The sequence below is a fragment of the Myxocyprinus asiaticus genome, chromosome 48 (genome assembly GCF_019703515.2).
Source record: "Myxocyprinus asiaticus isolate MX2 ecotype Aquarium Trade chromosome 48, UBuf_Myxa_2, whole genome shotgun sequence".
In the NCBI taxonomy this organism is placed as follows: domain Eukaryota; kingdom Metazoa; phylum Chordata; class Actinopteri; order Cypriniformes; family Catostomidae; genus Myxocyprinus; species Myxocyprinus asiaticus.
In genome coordinates this window covers 960,377-979,208 of record NC_059391.1, presented here as the reverse complement: position 1 = coordinate 979,208, position 18,832 = coordinate 960,377, and the positions used below count along the sequence as shown (strand labels likewise).

The window sequence follows — 18,832 nt, the reverse complement described above, 5'->3', positions numbered from 1 at the left end:
TGCCCAGACGATTAGAAAATAATATAATTAAATATATTTTTATATATTTTTATGCTTTATTTTTAATATATTAAAGAGATAATGCAACAAATCAGGTCACATCTAGAATAGGCTTCATTAGTTTCACACTGAAATGTAATGAGGTGCAACAGTCTGTCAAACACATATCGAACCACACATAACACATAAGATACAAATAAGCTCAATATTAGTATTTTCTCAAGCACAAATTCAGTTTAAATAGATGCACATCTTACAGAATTTCAGTAGTACACCAAAATGACAGTAGTCATATCATATTGTTAATGTGTTACACTCGCTATATATCAAGTCAGTCACTGAAACAACAGTGCCACTTTTGTAACAAATAGCATGTATGATATGTATGTGTACATGCATATCGTATACTGATAATTCACCAGTGTTACACAGAAAATCAATGTGATATAGTAGTCATTTGTATGAATATAGTAATCATTTCTCTTGTAATAAACAAAGGAATAGATATCTTGTGATAGTAAACTTATATAGAGATGAAATAATCATAAAAATATATAATTTATGGAAGTGCACAAAAAAAAAAAGAAAAAAAAAAGACACTATTACACACCTAGGGTCTCTAATGTCCCCATCCACTTTTGGTGCTTGAGGCATTATACATTTTTGTTGTTGATGTTGCAGTCTTAGCATTTTTTGTGTGTGTTACACTATTGATAAGAGAAAGATTGAGGAATACTAAAGAGGTGTGGGCACAACTCCAAAAAAGGGATAAAGTACAGGGGGTTGAAAAAGGTCCCGTGTCACTAAAGACCTGAGGTTAGGGCTGGGCAATATGCCAAAATATTTTCACAATATTCTTTTTCATATCGTTTGATATCGATATTTAGCATGATATATATTCACATTTGCACACTGCACATTTTTTATTTATTTCCAAGTTGGCAGAAAAATAAAAAAGAAATCCTAAACAGTCAAAATAGTCTCTACAAATATTGGGGGTCGAGAGGCAGCCAAAGCAGTGGGGTCTGAAGGATCTTCTACCAAAATATTAAAATGTTTTATAGAGTTTATCAATAAAGTGCAGTTGGATATGAATATAAAAAATTTGTTTTCAAGCATAATGACAGCAGTCCAGTATTTGTTTGAATATTTTTAAATTAAAATTTTATTTTTATATTTCTTTATATTCAGATAGCCAAGTATGGGTGCATAGAAGCCCTTGTGACTGAGGAATGATACTGTATGGGGGTTCAGAGGTATCCCCTGAGAGAAAATTTAGAAAATGTAAAAGTCTGACTGGACCATTTTTATATTTTCATTAAAGTGAGAAAGACTAGGCTAGTAATTTTATTGACTTGTCATCCATGCCAGAGATGATGACATCTGATTAATGTTCACAAAATTAGAACAGAAATCTATTTGTTTATTATTAAAGACACTGATTAATAAAGCTAAATTTAGAAGTAAAAAACTTCATGGTCTAAAGAAGCTTTGGAACCACGTTAACTTATGCGGTGCCTAATGTCTACTCACATGCGGGGAAAAGTGGCAATGTGTATGGAGCAGGACAGGGCATAAACGAAGCGTGTTCGGTGCTAGAGAAAAATATTCAAGAATACAGCGCAGAAAGATCAGAGCTGGTGCACTGTTGTTGTGTTGCACTGCTCACTAGAGATGATGAGAGGGCACCACCGTCGTCATGAAGTATTGCGATCCAGATGGAATCAACCCGGGGTCTGGATCTGGGCCACGGTGATCGTTGTAGCCTAATCATTAGTAAGGCAGCTAATGTAAGCAACTTCATACAGTCTCTGAAACCCAAACTGCTTGCGTTTTTAGTGACACACACCTGATTGTGTAGAACATAGGCTAAATATCGAAAATTACTCAAAAGCTTATCATCGATATAGTGGATTTTTTTATCGGAATAAATATCGAGATCGTTTTATCGCCCAGCCCTACCCGAGATATGCTTTTAAGGGTTAATATCATGACAAACATGTATTCGGTCATTGCAGTGTATGTGTGTACCTGCTGTTGTAAGGCAGTTCTCTTCATCACTGTTGTCTTGACAATTATCTTGTCCATTGCACAGAAAACTGCGATCTACACACCGTCCATTTTGACAGTGGAACCGTGTGGATGAACACACCAGAGGGTTAGCAGCTACAGAAAAGAGATGGACTCTTATTACATGGCTCTCTGGAATACTTAATTATGATTGGCCAATCACGGCATTCTGCTGTCAAATTTTTGTGTATCAGGACACTAAACTGTGTAATTGTTGTCCCAGGCAAACAATTTCCTACATAGCTGTGCTAGTTTCATGTCTCATCTTAAAACACAATCTCTTTCTTCTTCTCACATAATAATTCAAATCAATAATTCATGTACATTTATTTGTTTGGTAAGTAGCCGTGTAATAAGCAGGGTCTTTTTTTCGTGATTGACTATACATGATACTTTAATATATAACCCAATATGACTTTCTTTTTCTTAACACAAAGGGAGAATTGTGCTCAGTGATGTCATACAATGAGTTGTAACCTCTTCAAGCTTCAAAAGGATGCAAAAGTATAATTAAGAAATCTTATAAATTATTCCATGACACACATGATAGTTTTGAAAACATATGATAAGGTTTGGTGAGAAACACACTGAAATCCACTGTATTATTTAGTGAAACTGTTGACCGACCGTTGCTCTCCTCTGCACGTTCATGAGACTGAACAAGACTAGTAGTTCACGCAGCCAGCTGGCGAAATGAGGCGTTCAAGCGAAAACGCGTTATGTTTATCTAAGAACAGGTCCGCCACAGTGATACTAAAGAATAGATCACAGCTACACACAAACCAGAGAACTGAACTAACAAAACATATCTGAAGAGTCTGTGGTCCAAGAATAGATGCATTTACATGCCCAGCCTTATTTTTTTAAACTGGAGTACTCAATCAAACAGAGATAGAGTAGGTGGGAATGTCTGTCACCTGTTCTTCATTCTGAACCTCCATCTGAAGAAAGCGATACCTCAGTGAAACATTCGGTAGGTGTGACATTTTCGGCCAAAATCAAGTAGTTTGTAACCGTCTCATGATATGCTGGCTTCAATATACTGTTATGAGAAAGTTTTTGGACTGGTGCCAATTCACAGCAGGCAGGGTTACCAAGCCTGATGCTGAAAATAGAAACCAAGCAAACGACACAATGTACCATCGCTTGTCATGGCTAGTTAGGACAAAAACTCTGATTAACATAGAAAAGATACCTTTTATCATGTGTCATTTGACATCAGGCTTGGAAACGGTGTGACTGTGGCTGCCTTCAGCCCCCTCTGTCTATAACTGTGTCCAAAAGCTGGAAGGTGCTGCCTTCAGAGGCCTTCAACTCTTCACATTTTGTAAGTTCAGTTCTCTGGTTTGTGAGCAACTGTGTTCTGTTTTTTAGTACTGTTTTGACATTATCTGTTTTCAGATAAACAAAACAGGTTTTAACTTGAACACCCCGTTTCGTCAATGGGCTGCTTGAACTACTGGTCTCGCGCAGTCTCGTGAACATGCAGCGGAGAGCAACAGTTGGTCAACAGTTTCACTAAATAATACATTAGATTTCGGTGTGTTTCTCACCCCACTTTATTATATGTTTTCAAAACTATCATGAGTCCTATGGAATAATTTCTTAAACTTCTTATTATACTTTTGCATCCTTTTGAAGCTTCAAGAGGTGGTCACCCCATTGTATGATATCACTGAGCACAAATATTTTCACAATTTATCCCTTTGTGTTAAGAAAAAGAAAGTCGTATTGGGTTGTAAAAACGCAGGGGTGAGTAAACAATGACTGAATTTTCATTTTTGGGTGAACTATCCCTTTAATATTTTTTAATATGCACAGCAGCTCTACATTGTGATTTTACTGTTACACAGTCTGTATTATTTAGCAATTGGACAACAGACCAGACAAGATTCAACCTGTGCTATGAATGATCTCTTTGCAAATAATTATTTTCAGTGAGGGGATAGTTTAATAGAAGCTTGTGGCTCTGATATGCCTGATTCATGCTGAACTTTAGAAATTTTTAAAGAGGTGGTCTTGATACTCACTGCAGTTTTCTTCATCACTGCCATCAGGACAATCTTTGAAGCCATTGCATTGAAAGCGGCCAATAATGCAGTGGAGCCCATTTGCACAAGCAAAGAATGTGGGTGCACACTTCGACTTCACCTTTGCTGTGAGAAAGGAGAACATGTTGTGCTGTTTATGCAGATAAAATGAAGTAACAAAGGCTAAACCTCAAACAAAATGCCAAAAGTTACAAACACTGGATAATATTGCACAAATTAGTCTAATTAGTAATAATTCATGTTCCTGTCCATTTCAGCTTGTTTTGTGAAACACAGTTTCTTCTATTCCTCAAAAAAATAAAAATAAATGAAAAATAAAAAATCATTTCAAACCCATTCCTTGTGCTCATCTACAAAAGACAGAGTTCCGTTCAGTCTCAATGTAACAAGACAACATGCACAAACACATGCTTTTTCCTACAATCTGCTAAAGGGGGAAAAAAACAGCTTGAAAGTTTTAGTTCATGAATCATATTTGATACATGATATTAAAAAGCCTCTACATCGGGAAGTCACGTGACGCCATGCGAGGTTCGGACGTGTGAATTGCGAGCTTTGTGCACTTTGCTAGTTTTGATACTTTTAATGATATAAACCAGTGAAATTCAATACACCCTGATCCATAATTGTTCAAGGAACACAATATGTCAAAGAATTCAAAATACTTGGGCTCTGGAGACATTAAAATACACTTATGTGCTCAAGCTGACGCCCCTCCGGAGGCCTTGAGCCAGGGAGTCGATTTGGCTGGAGAGGTGAAATAAATTCAGTGAGAATTGCTGAGCGTATCGGCAATGCTGACGAAGGTCGTTGCTGACTTGGAGGATCTTGCTGCAATACGTCGATCGATCATGGCCATGGAGACGAAATTCACTGAGATGGTTACAAGAGTATCTGTTGTCATCGGAGAGGGAATTAGCTGCTAATCCACTAGCATCCAAGACAGATTTGGAGCGCATCTAGGAGAAGTTGGAGGACTTGGAGAATCGTAACCGGCAGAATAACGTCCGAACTGTTGGAATTCCTGAGGAAGCAGAGGGTCAGAATATGGTGGAATGCCTGGATGGGCTCTTTCCGAATCTGCTTGACATAACAGGCCATAAGCTGGAAATCGAGCAAGCTCACAGGGTCCCGGCTCGGTGATCCGCAGAGGAAGACAGGCCCCGATCAATTCTGGCCAAATTTCTGAGATCATCCGATACAAATCTCATGTTACATGAGGCGAGGAGTAAAGGAAGGCTTTCTTGGAAGATCCACAGAATTTTCTTGTTCCCAGACTTTGCGAATTCGACAAGAGAGAAATGTGATCGATTCAAGGAATGCAATAAACTCTTAAATCAACGGAAAGTCGCTTTGGCACTGATGTTCCCGGACAAATTGAGAATAGATACTAAGGATGGCCATAAGGTATTTACATGTCCCCAGCAAGCCATGTCCTTCATAAAGTCAGTGGACTGAGTAAGTCATTTTGTGGTACTCACGTTGCAGCCAAGTGAGCCTGACTCACTGAACATTCACTTGACCGTCCGAGGAAACTGAGCGCCTTTTTTTGTTTCTTTTTGTGCTGGTTCCTCCTAGCGGCTGGAGTTTGTTTTGTGTAGCAGCACTCCTTTGGGACAGTTATGTGGATGAATCTGCATGTTCTTTGTGTTTATGCTTCCTATAGGTTGGAGTTTGTTTCGTGGAGTATTTCTTGCAGGACACTGGAGTGATTGAGTCATTTGTTGCACTCATGTAGCAGTTGAATGGGCCGGCTCAGTGAACATTCATTTGACTGTCCAAGGAAACTGAATGGCCTTTTTTAAAATGTTATATATATATATATATATATATATATATATATATATATATATTTTGGGGGGCATCAGAAAATGGTTTGGGTTCCAGGGCTGAGAAAGAATATTATAAGTAACATTGCTAACACTGTTCTACATTACAGAGAAATACTAAACCGTAATAATGAGCCTTTAAAATATCAATTTTACAAGCGCAAGCACGAAGCAACCCGCAGAGACACTGGCAAAAGCGGTGATGATTCTGAATGTGTCAGAAAAACCAGCAAGGAGACTGTCTGAACATTTTGTTAATTTATAGAGAGAAATGCACATTAGGGTTGTGCCGACAGATGATGATCTTGGGGATCGACGATGGTCAGAGATATCGCCAATAGCTGATGCCTTTGACGACGTCAAGATGATATTTGGCTAATTTTTTTCATGAATGTATTAAATTATTATTATTATTATCAAATTAATATTACAAATAATTTGCCCATAGACACACAGACACACGCTTGAATAAACACACTTTATTATATTATTAAGAACAGAGGACAGAAAAGTCATCTATGCGTATGTATGTTTGTTCGGAGGCGTGCAGTCTCATGGAACACGTGCATGTAAAAGGTTCTCATTCTTTCTTTGTTTCTGTCTTCTGAATTTTTTTATTTGCAAGAACAGTATCATCTATGAGTGCTGCAAATGACCTCAGACACCTCAGCTCAGGAGGTGCTTTGAGTTCAGTTCGCTTTATTTTCACAGAACTTATATTTATTTATATTTCAGTGATTATTATCATCATAATGATTATTTTTACATTTATAATTGTTTTTATGTCTTCATTTTTAAGTAATTTTCCGCCTGCTTGTTTAGATGGATACTTGCCTGACGGTAAATGGAAAGGTTACTTATATAGGCTATATAATATTTTTTTAATACTTAATTATTTTAATTGCTTTTTTGTTTCATTTGGAGTGCAGTTAAAATATAGAAATGTATTTGATTTAAGTTTTTCATTTTTTAAATAAATTAATTTAATTTTCAATGCAAAATCACGCAAGAATATTCACGATCCCTCATCCCGGTTGCCGATGTAATTGGATATTGCGATATATATATATATATATATATATATATATATATATATATATATATATACATATGTATACAGTATATATATATCGTGAAGGGGGAACAAAAGGTATTTATTCACACACATGATGTATTTTCCCAGATGACGAAATTCCTGACCGGTAGAGAATGCACAGATGAAGTAGGTTCTTTGCCAGAGAGATGTTGACAACTATTGTAAAGCCATCTTTCAAAAAGTTGAACAACACACATTTTAATTGCACTTAATTTTTTTCCAGTTTCATTTGAATTTTTGTTAAAATAAATAAAAAATAAAGTTCAAAATTTGAAATCAAGGTGTCTTGCTTTATTGCATAGGCTTAACCATAACTCTGCTTAACGAAAATTACCCCATAGTACCACCTAGCGTCCAACCAGCGGTAATACCGGTGTTCGTCGGTTTCTCGTCGACTAACCTTTGGTCGACTATTAGGGGGCAGCCCTAATATATATATATACAGTACTGTGCAAAAGTTTTAGGCACTTGAGCACAGAAACATTTGTCTTAAGATGGTTATTTATATCTTCATCTTTTGCAAACAGAAAAGATTATAATAGAAGAACGGGGCGCTCTGCAAGAGATGGCATTGCCCCCACATAGCTCCCCACTGAACATCGAGTCAGTCTTGGAGAAGAGACAGAAGCAATTGAGACAGCCTAAATAGACAGAAGAACTGTGGCGAATTCTCCAAGCAGCTTGGAACATCCTATCTGCCATCAACCAAGAAAAACTGTGTCCAGGTGTACCTAGGAGAATTGGGGCTGTTTTAAAGGCAAAGGTGGCCATACCTAATATTGATTTAGCTTTTTTATGTTAACTAGACTTTGTATGACATTAAGTGATAAATGAAAAATATTTACGTCATTATTTTTGAAGACATCCTCACGTGCCCAAGTGCCTAAAACTTTTCTCAGTACTGTATATATTTATTGTTTTTTTGTTTGTGTGCTGGTTCCATTAGAGGCTGGAGTTTGTTTTGTGGAGGAACACACCTTCGGGACAGTTATGTGGATGAATCTACACATTCTCTGTGTTTATCCCGCCTATTCGTTGGAGTTTGTTTTATAAATTATCTTCTGTTGTATAATTCTGTCTTACTTGAACAATCCGATGGCAAAGTTGTCACGGAGGCTCTCGTAGATGGACGCCAGTTGGCGCTGTGGTGCCCGGGGTTAATGCGCACGTTTTTCTTTTTTCTGTTTATTTGGTTCGGGGGGAAGTTTGGGGTTTGATTGTTGCACTAATGTGGAATGTGGTCTTTATAATTTTATTTTTGACACACAATCTATTTTTTCTAATATGTCAAAATTTAAAAATGTTAGTATGAGTGGATTGTCTCTAACCACATGGAATGTGAATGGGTTGGGACACCCCATAAAAAGAAGGAAAGTTATTTCTCTTCTTAAACGTAAAAAATATGATACAGTGTTTCTTCAAAAACGCATCTTTCCCCGCAGGGAGCTGAAAAATTTGGGAAGATATGGGGTGGACATGTTTTCTTAAGTGCTGGCACAAGTAAGAGCAGGGGAGTCATTACACTGATAAGTAAGCATCTACAATTCAAATGTCTCAAACAGATTAAAGATAAATTAGAAAGTCATTATTGTTTTAGCAGAAATGCAGGGGCAAAATTTTATTTTGGCTAATATTTACGCACCTAACACTAATGATCAGGGCTTTTTTATAGATCTTGAAGGGATGTTGCAAGCTGCTGGCACCCCTCATGATATAATAATGGGAGGAGACTTTAATCTATTGATGGACTCAGTCCTTGATCATAGTGAAGCAAAAGTGTGTAAGCCCACTAGAGTAACATTGACGCTTTACAGGATGTGTAAATATCTTGGTCTAACAGATATTTGGAGACTTTTGAACCCATCAGGTAGGGACTATATATTTTTTTTTCATCAGTCCATAAGATTTATTCTAGAATAGATATTTTTTTATATCTAAGTCCCTCATTTCATCTGTTGTTGATTGCTCAATTGGAAACATCTTAGTCTCAGACCATGCCCTGGTGAATTTAGAGGTGTTGCCACATACGGAGAAAAAGAAATCATATAGTTGCCGCTTTAATCTATCTCTTTTGCAAAATCTTCAATTCCAACAAATGTTAAAGGCTAAAATAAATGTTTATATGGAGACCAACTGGTCCTCAGTATCCTCAGTGGGCGTGGCTTGGGAGGCACTTAAGGCAGTTCTTAGGGGTCGGATCATACAGTATGCCTCATTCATCAAAAAATCCAAAGCACGAGAACTCGTGGAGTTGGAAGGGAATAAAAAAGTGCCGAGGCAGAGCTGAAGCACTGAATGTCATCTAATGGCCTCAGAGAATTGACCTGACTGAAATACAGATATAATATTTTGTTGCAGAAGGTGGAGTTTTGGCTATTCAGGGCAAGACAGTCATACTTTGAGTCGGGGGACAAAGCAGGGAAGCTTTTGGCTAGATATATAAAACAGAGAGAGTCTTTTTCTACCATTCCCTTAGGGAATTCTGCTGGTGGTGAAATATTTGCCTTGGCCATTGATATTAATAATGCTTTTAAAGAATTCTATCTTGATCTCTATATTTCCACATCTTCGTCTACTGATGAAGATATTAGAAACTTTGTGGAACCATTAGAACTTCCTAAACTGATGACTGAGCAAAACAATTCTCTTGATTCTGAGATAACCTTGGAGGAGCTTGGTGAGGTAATTAAGGCATTACATACAGGCAAGTTTCCGGGGCCATATGGCTTTGTCGCTGAATTTTTTAGATCTTATGCTACAGAACTGGCTCCACTTTTGCTAGAAGTTTATAAGGAATCATTAAAGAATGGAAAGCTTCCGCCAACCATGACACAAGCCCGGATCAGTCTGATTTTTAAAAAGGACAAAGATCCAAGTGAGTGTAAGAGTTACCATCCAATTCCCTGATCCAGCTAGACGTTAAAATATTGTCAAAAATTTTGGCTAACCAAGAAGTTATGACATCTCTTATATATATTGATCAGGTGGGGTTTATTCAGGGCCATAGCTCTTCTGATAACATTAGGCATTTCATCAATATCATGTGGTCAGTGGCGAATAATCAGACCCTGGTCGGTGCCATCTCACTTGAGTCCAAAAAGGCATTTGATATGGTAGAATGGGATTATCTTTTTAAGATTATGGAAATATACAGGTTCAGGAATACTTTTATTGGATGGATTAAGTTACTTTATAGACACCCGGTAGCGGCGGTACAAACAAATGAATTAATTTCAGATTATTTTACTGTGGATAGGGGCACCCAGCAGGGTTGCTCTCTTTCCCCATTATTGTTCTGTCTTGCCCTGGAACCATTAGCAGCCGCGATAAGAAAGGAGGATGATTTTCAAGGGGTGGTGGAGGGAGGTGTTGCACATAAACATTTTGTGACGAGGAGGAGGGCGGGCTAATCAGCTGAGGAGAGGGATAAGGCCAAGCCGGATGCGGCAGTTCGGGAGAGAGAGAGCCACACGCAGCTGCCGTGTGTGTGTTTGCGTTTTGTGTCTTTTTGTTTCATTAAATATTACTTTGACTGTTCAGCCAGTTCCCGCCTCCTCCTTGCCCATTTTAAACCATGTTACATTGGTGTCGAAACTCGGGAAGGAGGAGGGATGCGCTGTCATGGAGTCCTCCCACTGCTGCCCACCCAAAGGACCAGCCACGGCCGTCCACCGGGGGACGGAGGAGTCACTGCCGCTTGCCGGAATGTGGAGGAATGGCCGCCATCCATGAGGGGAGGAGGGGCTCACTGCCGGCCGCCTGAAATGGTGGAGCCGGTGCCAGGGGCGGAGGGGCTCGCTACCGGCTGCCAGAACGTGGAGGGGCGTTCCATACGCCAGGGGTTGGAGGACTCGCTCCGGTCCGCCCGGGAAGGAGCGGTTGTCATCTACCAGAGGGTGGAGGAGTGGTCAAGGACCAGGTGACAGCGTGTCCTCGACCTTGTGTCATGGTTGGCGGAAGCTTTCCATTCTTTAATGATTCCTTATAAACTTCTAGCAAAAGTGGAGCCAGTTCTGTAGCATAAGATCTATAAAATTCAGCGACAAAGCCATATGGCCCAGGAAACTTGCCTGTAGGCAATGTCTTAATTACCTCTCCAAGCTCCTCCAAGGTTATCTCAGAATCAAGAGAATTTTTTTTGCTCAGTCATCAGTTTAGGAAGTTCTAATGGTTCCATAAAGTTTCTAATATCTTCATCAGTAGACGAAGATGTGGAACTATAGAGATCAAGATAGAATTCTGGTCGAGGACCAGGCGACAGTGTGTCGGGGAACTGGCGAGCAATTTTTTTCTCTCTCTCTCACTGTCGCTCCACCATGCCCTTTCCCTCTCCTCTTTTCCCTCCCCTTGTCTCCCTCCCTGGTCTCAAAATGTGGGTAAAGCCTGCTGGCAGGCACAGCCAAAAGGGCAACGCGGGGGGCGTTGCCCTTTCCGAGTGGTTCCCTGGCCTGAGGCAAAGGAGGGAGGAGTGCAATGAGGAGGGCAGGGCTGGCCCGTGAGTCTGCACGGCCGGCCCCCAATCGGGCTAATCAGCTAACTAAAGACTCGATACATGTGTTAATGGACTATGATAATGGCCTACACGGACAACAAATTGTTTCCTAGAGTTGGCAGAAAATACTAAAAACAGACACCTATCAACCACAAATAATATAATATTGAGCAGCAGCCGTCGGAGTTGCATTGGAGTGACGTCACCTCCCCTCTTCGAATGATTGGCTAGAGGAGGAGCTGTCGATCAAGAACTTGTGGACCAATAGGTATGCAAAACGCCCCCTGATTTACATGAAACTCTACTCACAATTTTGGAAAATCAAGAGCAGAACTTGGAAACAAAAGCAGAGAAAAAAACAGCGTAAGCGTACAAAAAATGAAAATATGAGCAAAATTGTCACAAAAAAAGAGCACAAAAAAAACAGTAATATAGCCAAGGAAAACATGATTTTGTTTGCAATTCTGATGACTTTGCTTTAATTTTTTTGTTGTTTTTTTTTGCAGCATATTTTAAATGTGTTTATATATTTTTGATTCATGCTTGTTATTTTTTGATCTGCGCTAATTATTTTGAACTGTGCTATTTATTTATTTTTGTGCATATTATTTTTTTATCTGCACTTATTAGTTTTTGATTCACGCTTATTATTTTGATTCACGTTTATTATTTTTGGATCCGTGACCGCAATACATTTGATGGGATTTTGATCCCATAGTAAACTTCTGACCCACTGGAATTGTGATATAGTCAATTAAAAGTGAAACAATCTGTCTGTAAACAATTGTTGGAAAAATTACTTGTGTCATGCACAAAGCAGATATCTTAAACGACTTGCCAAAACTATAGTTTGCTAATATGAAATCTGTGGAGTGGTTAAAAAATGAGTTTTAATTACTTCAGCCTAAGTGTATGTAAACTTCTGACTTCAACTGTAGGTGTAGGTGTGAAACAGATCAATATTTATTTTTTAATATATATATTTCTAACAGCTGTTTCTCATTACAGTGATAGTGGAGAGTTGCTTTAAAACAACCGAATGCCAGAGGAAGGCAGAGAGAGAACGACACCAGATCGCAGTGACTGGCATGCCTTATTGTGTTTTATATGATCATTATTATTGTTGTGACGCTGAAGAGTTCAAAAAACTATTTGAGACTTTTGTTGCTTTGAACTGAGGAATAAGAAAGCCCTGAGAAGGCGGCACTCAAACTAACTGAAAAGAGAGAATAAAAGCTACCTGAAGCATGTCACTGCTCCCCGTCTCCTCCTCTTCCATACCCATACCGTAGATCCTTTACACTGGTGCTGAAACCCGGAAACCGAGGAGAAATTTCATCATGGAGTCCTCACCATTGGGCGAGGTGATCAAGACCCTCGCCGGCATCCAGCAGACCCAACATCAGGCCCTTGTCGAGCTGCGGCTGGAGCAGCATTTTCAACTCCTGCTCCAGGCCCAAGCAGTGGACCGACAGGCATTCTGGAGTCTGGTCAGACACAAGGGGGTTGCTGCTGCAGCCGCGGAGCCCACTCTGAGAGGGCGGAGCTCGGGCCAGAGGTGACGCTCAAACCTAATCAGGGCACCCCGGTCCTGTGTGGAGACCACCTCTCACCATTGCAGCTACAGAGGTAGCCAAGTTGCAAGCGGAATTCGCGGACATGTTCTCGCCTCTCCCTGGTCACACAAACTTCATAGAACACCACATCGAGACCACCTTGGGAGTGGTGGTTCGTAGCCACTCTGTGGACAAAATTCTCAGGCCACATATGGCATATGCTGCCGCTTATCTAGATGACATCATCATTTATAGTAATGAATGGCAGCGGCACATGCAACATCTGAGAGCCGTCCTGAGATCGTTGTGGGGGGTGGGGCTCATGGCCAACCCAAAGAAGTGTGCAATTGGGCGGGTGGAAGTTCAGTATCTGGGGTTCCACTTGGGTGATGGGCAGGTGCATCCCCAAATTAACAAAACTGCAGTGATCGCGGCCTGCCCACCACCCAAGACCAAAAAGGAGGTGAGACATTTTCTGGGGCTGGCCAGCTACTACCAAAGGTTTGTGCCTAGTTACTCTGAAGTCACCAGCCTGCTGACTGATCTCACTCGAAAGGGGGCTCCCGATCAGGTCCAGTGGATGGAGTCGTGCCAAAAGCCTTTTCTAAAAGTGAAATCTGCACTTTGTGGGGGATTGCCCTTATATGCTCCAAACTTCTCTCTCCCCTTTATTTTGCAGACGGATACATCAGACAGGGTACTGAGGGCGGTGCTCTCGCAGGAAGGGGGGGTGGGGGGATGAGCGGCCGGTGCTATACATTAGTTATAAACTCTCGATTAGGGAAACTAAGTACAGCACCATTGAAAAGGAGTGTTTGGTGATCAAGTGGACGGTTCTCACCCACTGCTTCTACCTGCTGGAGCAGGCCTTCACCCTCTGTTCAGATCACGCCCCACTCCAGTGGCTCCACCGCATGAAGGATACCAATGCGCAGATCACCTGTTGGTACCTGGCACTTCAGCCGTTCAAATTTGAGGTGATCCACAGACCGGGGCGCAGTTGGCTGTGGCTGACTTTCTCTCCAGAAATGGGGGGGGAGGGTTGGCAGGCCGGATGTTGCCCCAGCCTGAGTCAGGCGGTGGGGGAATGTGGAGATGGGCATGGTCACGTGTCCATCTGCGGGAGAGAGGGAGTGGAGTGGCTCGTCAAGCTGGTTGACATTATTTCTAACAGCTGTTTCTCATTACAGTGATAGCAGAGAGATGCTTTAAAACAGCCAAACACCAGAGGAAGGCAGAGAGAGAATGACACCAGAGCGCAGTTACTACCATGCCCTATTGTGTGTTTTATATGATCATTATTATTATTGTGAAGCTGAAGAGTTTGAAAAACTACTAAGACTTTTTGTTGCTTTGAACTGAGGAATAAGAAAGCCCTGAGAAGGCGGCACTCAAACGAACTGAAAAGAGAGAATAAAAGCTATCTGAAGCGTGTCACTGCTCCCCGTCTCCTCCTTTTCCATACCCGAACCCCTAGATCCTTTACAATATATACATATATATATATATATATATATATATATATATATATATATATATATATATAAATATTTTATACCTAAAAATGTTGGCCCTTCTGAGTTCACTTGCATAGTATGAACCTACAGATCTGAGATATTCTTCTAAAAATCTTCGTTTTTGTTCAGCAGAAAAAAAAAAGTCATACACATCTGGGATAGCATGAGCGTGAGTAAATGTTGAGAGAATGTAAAATTTTGGGTGCACTATTCCTTTAAGGCATGATTTTCAGTCGCATTATTCATTTAAACTGCACAATGAGGACTTTAAGACATCACAGCTTAATTTTCTGTAACAGCATAATTTTCTGTAAAGCTGCTTTGAAACGATGTGTGCTGTGAAAAGTGCTATACAAATAAAAATTACTTTACTTGATATCTATATATCAAGGAGAGGAAGTTATCATGGCCAAACTCCCAAACATTTGGTATCTCTGAAAGGCCCAGGGAGTCCTCTTCAGATACCCCAAGATTTACTACTGTGGCATGTATCGGCTAAGAGAAACTTAAAAAAAGTCCTATACAAAAATAAATTGTTGGGTCTCGGGAGTAAAACGACTTGAAAAATGACCTGATGTTTAAAATATGATACAAAAAATCCACATATTTATTTTTTATTTGACTATAACAGGTCCATTTAAAAAAATGTACAATTAGAATTCACATTAGATTTTTTTTTCTTTATTAAAAAAATTAAATTACAAAAACCCACTCAAGACAAAGCTTCACATTATGAGGATGACATATGAAAATTGTGTAAATAATATGGTCCCTGCATGGACATCCTTACATGTTAACATACCCTATAAAATGCACATGTTACAAATAAATAAATAAAAAATAAAAAACTTTGTTACAGTAAAATTAATACATAACATTAGAAAAAAAAAAAGGAGAAATATATATATACAAAATAAAATGAGAAAATAACAGATTTTAACAAGTACCGTCTCCTTAAAATATTGCAAAAAAAGGGCTTTATGATTTAGTAGAAAGATCTGGTTTCTTTCTGATTCCAAACTTAATCTTTTCAAATTTGAGGGCAAATAGTAGATCCAAAATCCACTGACGACAGGATGGTAGCTTCCAATTAATAAGTCGTCTGGCTAACAGTGTGGAAAGTGCTATATTGTCAATTTCAAAAGCTGTTAATTTAATATTTTCTGGAAGAACACCAAATAAGGCTGTCAGGGGGATGAGGTCTATTACCGTAGCAGAAATGTCTGAAAAACAGCTAAAAAATGTTAAAACTTAAACAATTTAGGACAAGACCAAAATGAATGAAACAAAGAGGATGGCTCTACAGCACATCATGGGCAGGTGGGGTCAAGATGAGGAAATATTTTGCAGAGTTGGGCTATAGACCAATAGACACGATGTACTACCTTAAATTGAATAAGGCAGTGCCTAGAATTAACTGAGGAACTGTGTATTCTTTCTAAGCTAGAGGGACAAGTGTCACTGTCCAGTGTAATCTTTAAGTCAACCTCCCAAAGAGACATTAATGGCCCATTAGAAGGGGCTTGCTTTTTATTTATTAAACTGTAAATTCTAGAATTGGCACCCCTAATACATTTACGCTGATCTATAATGCACTCAAGAATGCTGTTGGGTGGAATAGAGGGAAAATCTGTGAAATATTTACAAATGGACTCCGGACTTGAAAATATCAGAATAAGTGTGAGTTAGGCAACTTGTTTTTTTAAGTTGGTCAAATGAAGCAAATATATTATCAATAAATAACTGACCAATTATAACTAAGCCTTGTGCTCTCCAGATATTGAAAGCCCCATCAGAAAGAGAGGGTGAAAAAGATACATTGCCAAAGATGGGGGAAGCTGGAGAGAGACTCTTAAGCTCTAGTGTGCTACGAAACTGAGACCAGATCTTTAAAGAATGCTTAACTGTTGGGTTCTTGAACAATATACTGTGAGTGGGAGGAATAGGGGAGCAGAGTAAAGATGTTTATGTTGCTGGGGCACAAAATATTGTCTCTATTTGAACCCAGAGAGGTTTACACTGCTGCAGGTCCTACTGTACTCAGTAAAATACATTTCTAAAATTGGGGGCTCAGTAATAAGTTTGAAAGTTTGGCAAAGCTAAGCCATCCAGCTCTTTCAGCTTCACAATGTGTTTTTGCTTTATTCGCCTTCATTTATTATTCTAAATAAAAGAAGAAACACTTTTTTCCAGGTTAGTAAAAAACAATTTAGGGATAAATATGAGTAAACATTGAAATAAATATAAAAATTTGGGAAGAATATTAATTTTAACATTATTTACCCTCCCTACCAACGAAAGAGGAAGGGATTTACATGACAGAAATGAAGACATTGTGAGACTGAATAGAGGGCTAATATTAGCTTTAAACAAATCAGCATGCCTATGAGTCACTTGAACATCCAATTTCCTAAACTGACTAGTAACAATTTAAAGTGAGAAACCTGAATGAGATTTTTAACAAAGCAGGGTTCACCGGAAATAATTCACTCTTAGTGTAATTATGAGTCAGCAGAGTTTTGATCCATATGCAGCTTTTAATAACAATAAACATAGTAATACAGACAGGCAGGGGTCAGTCACCAGCAACAGTAATATCCAAGGTAATCCAGAGAGGTAGACAATAAACAGGCGGGGCAGGCGGCAGACAATCACAGGTTAAACGACAAAGGCAGAATTCCTCCCCACGAGCGGCTCCCGAAGCGCGGAGGCAGATCAGGTAGATGACCAGGGACCCAAGGAAACCAGAGCAGATCAGGCAGACGGCCAGGAGACCAAGGGAGCCAGAGCAGACCAGGCGGACGGCCAGGGAGACCAGGGATACCAGAGCAGGTCAGGTGGACAGCCAGGAGACCCAGAAGACCAGAGCGGATCAGGTGGACGGCCAGGAGACCAAGGGAAACAGAGCAGATCAGGCAGATGGCCAGGAGACCCAGAAGACCAGAGCAGATCAGGTGGACGACCAGGAGACCCAGAAGACCAGAGCGGATCAGGCGGCTGGCCAGGAGACCCAGGAGGCCATCTCAGGGTAGGGACTGGATCAGAAGACCTGGTTGATGACCACAGAGCTAAAACAGGGTCAGGAGGCCTGGGTGGTGACCCCAGATTGGAGACTGGAGCCATGGAGGACTCTGAGGGCGGAGCCAGGGTAGGCGGAGCTGTAGGAGGCTCGAGAGGCGAAGCCATGGAAGGCTGAGCTGTGGCAGGCTCGAGGGGCAAAGTTGTAGAAGGCGAAGCCATGGCAGACTAGAAGGGTAAAGCCGTGGAAGGCGGAGCCGTGGGAGGCTCAAGGAGCGGAGCTGTAGAAGGCGGAGCCATGGCAAGCTCGAGGGGCAAAGTTGTAGAAGGCAGAGCCGTGGCAGGCTCGAGGCTAAGAGTCCAGGATGACTGAGAAATGACCTCAGTGGTTGTGAACATGAACACAGTCTTGGGAGTGACCTCTGTGGTCGTGGGCATGGACAGAGTCTCGGGAGCGACCTCTGTGGTCGTGGGCATGGACAGAGTCTCGGAGCGACCTCTGTGGTCGTGGGCATGGACAGAGACCACCTCTATAGTCGTGGGCATGGACTGAGTCTCGGGAACGTGGGTGTTGGCTCGTTGGCCATGGCAGGCGTGGGCTCGTTGGCCGTGGAAGACAAGGGCACTGACAATTTGTGGGAAAGGGTCTTTGTGGCCCTACGCCGTGACACAGCGTGTAGCAGGCTGAGGCATGGCTGTGACATGGCGTGGAGCAGGCTGAGACATGGCTGTGACATGGCGTGGAGCAGGCTGAGGCGTGGCTGTGACATGGCGTGGAGCAGACTCAGATGTGGCTGTGACATGGAGCAGGCTGAGGTTTGACTGTGACATGGTATGGAGCAGGCGAAGGCATGGCTGTGACATGGCATGGAGCAGACTCAGATGTGGCTGTGACATGGCATGGAGCAGGCTGAGGTTTCACTGTGACATGGCATGGAGCAGGCTGAGGTTTCAATGTGACATTGTATGGAGCAGGCTGAGGCATGGCTGTGACATGGCGTGGAGCACACTCAGACGTGGCTGACTCGGAAGTTGGAACCGTGATTGTGGGAGGAGGATCCTTTGCGGTGAACGTGTCGAGTACTAGCCTCACATATACCTCCCACGTGTAGTCTCCGATCCGTCCTATCCGGTATATGGATTTCAGAGCAGCATCATCAAAACCATTGAGGGCGGCAACAAAGAATGCTACTAGATCCATGG

At 40.9% G+C, this 18,832-nt stretch overlaps 1 protein-coding gene across 1 annotated transcript in view; it reads right to left on the bottom strand.

The window, feature by feature from the left end:
* ldlrad3 (low density lipoprotein receptor class A domain containing 3) overlaps positions 1-18,832 on the bottom strand; it is a 55,170-nt gene that overhangs the window by 16,567 nt on the left and 19,771 nt on the right. The window contains exons 3-4 of the mRNA XM_051692064.1: positions 4,101-4,226; positions 2,032-2,166 (exon numbers count right to left, since the gene is read on the bottom strand). Coding sequence (XP_051548024.1) covers positions 2,032-2,166; positions 4,101-4,226 — 261 coding nt within the window. The remainder of the gene's footprint in view (positions 1-2,031; positions 2,167-4,100; positions 4,227-18,832) is intronic.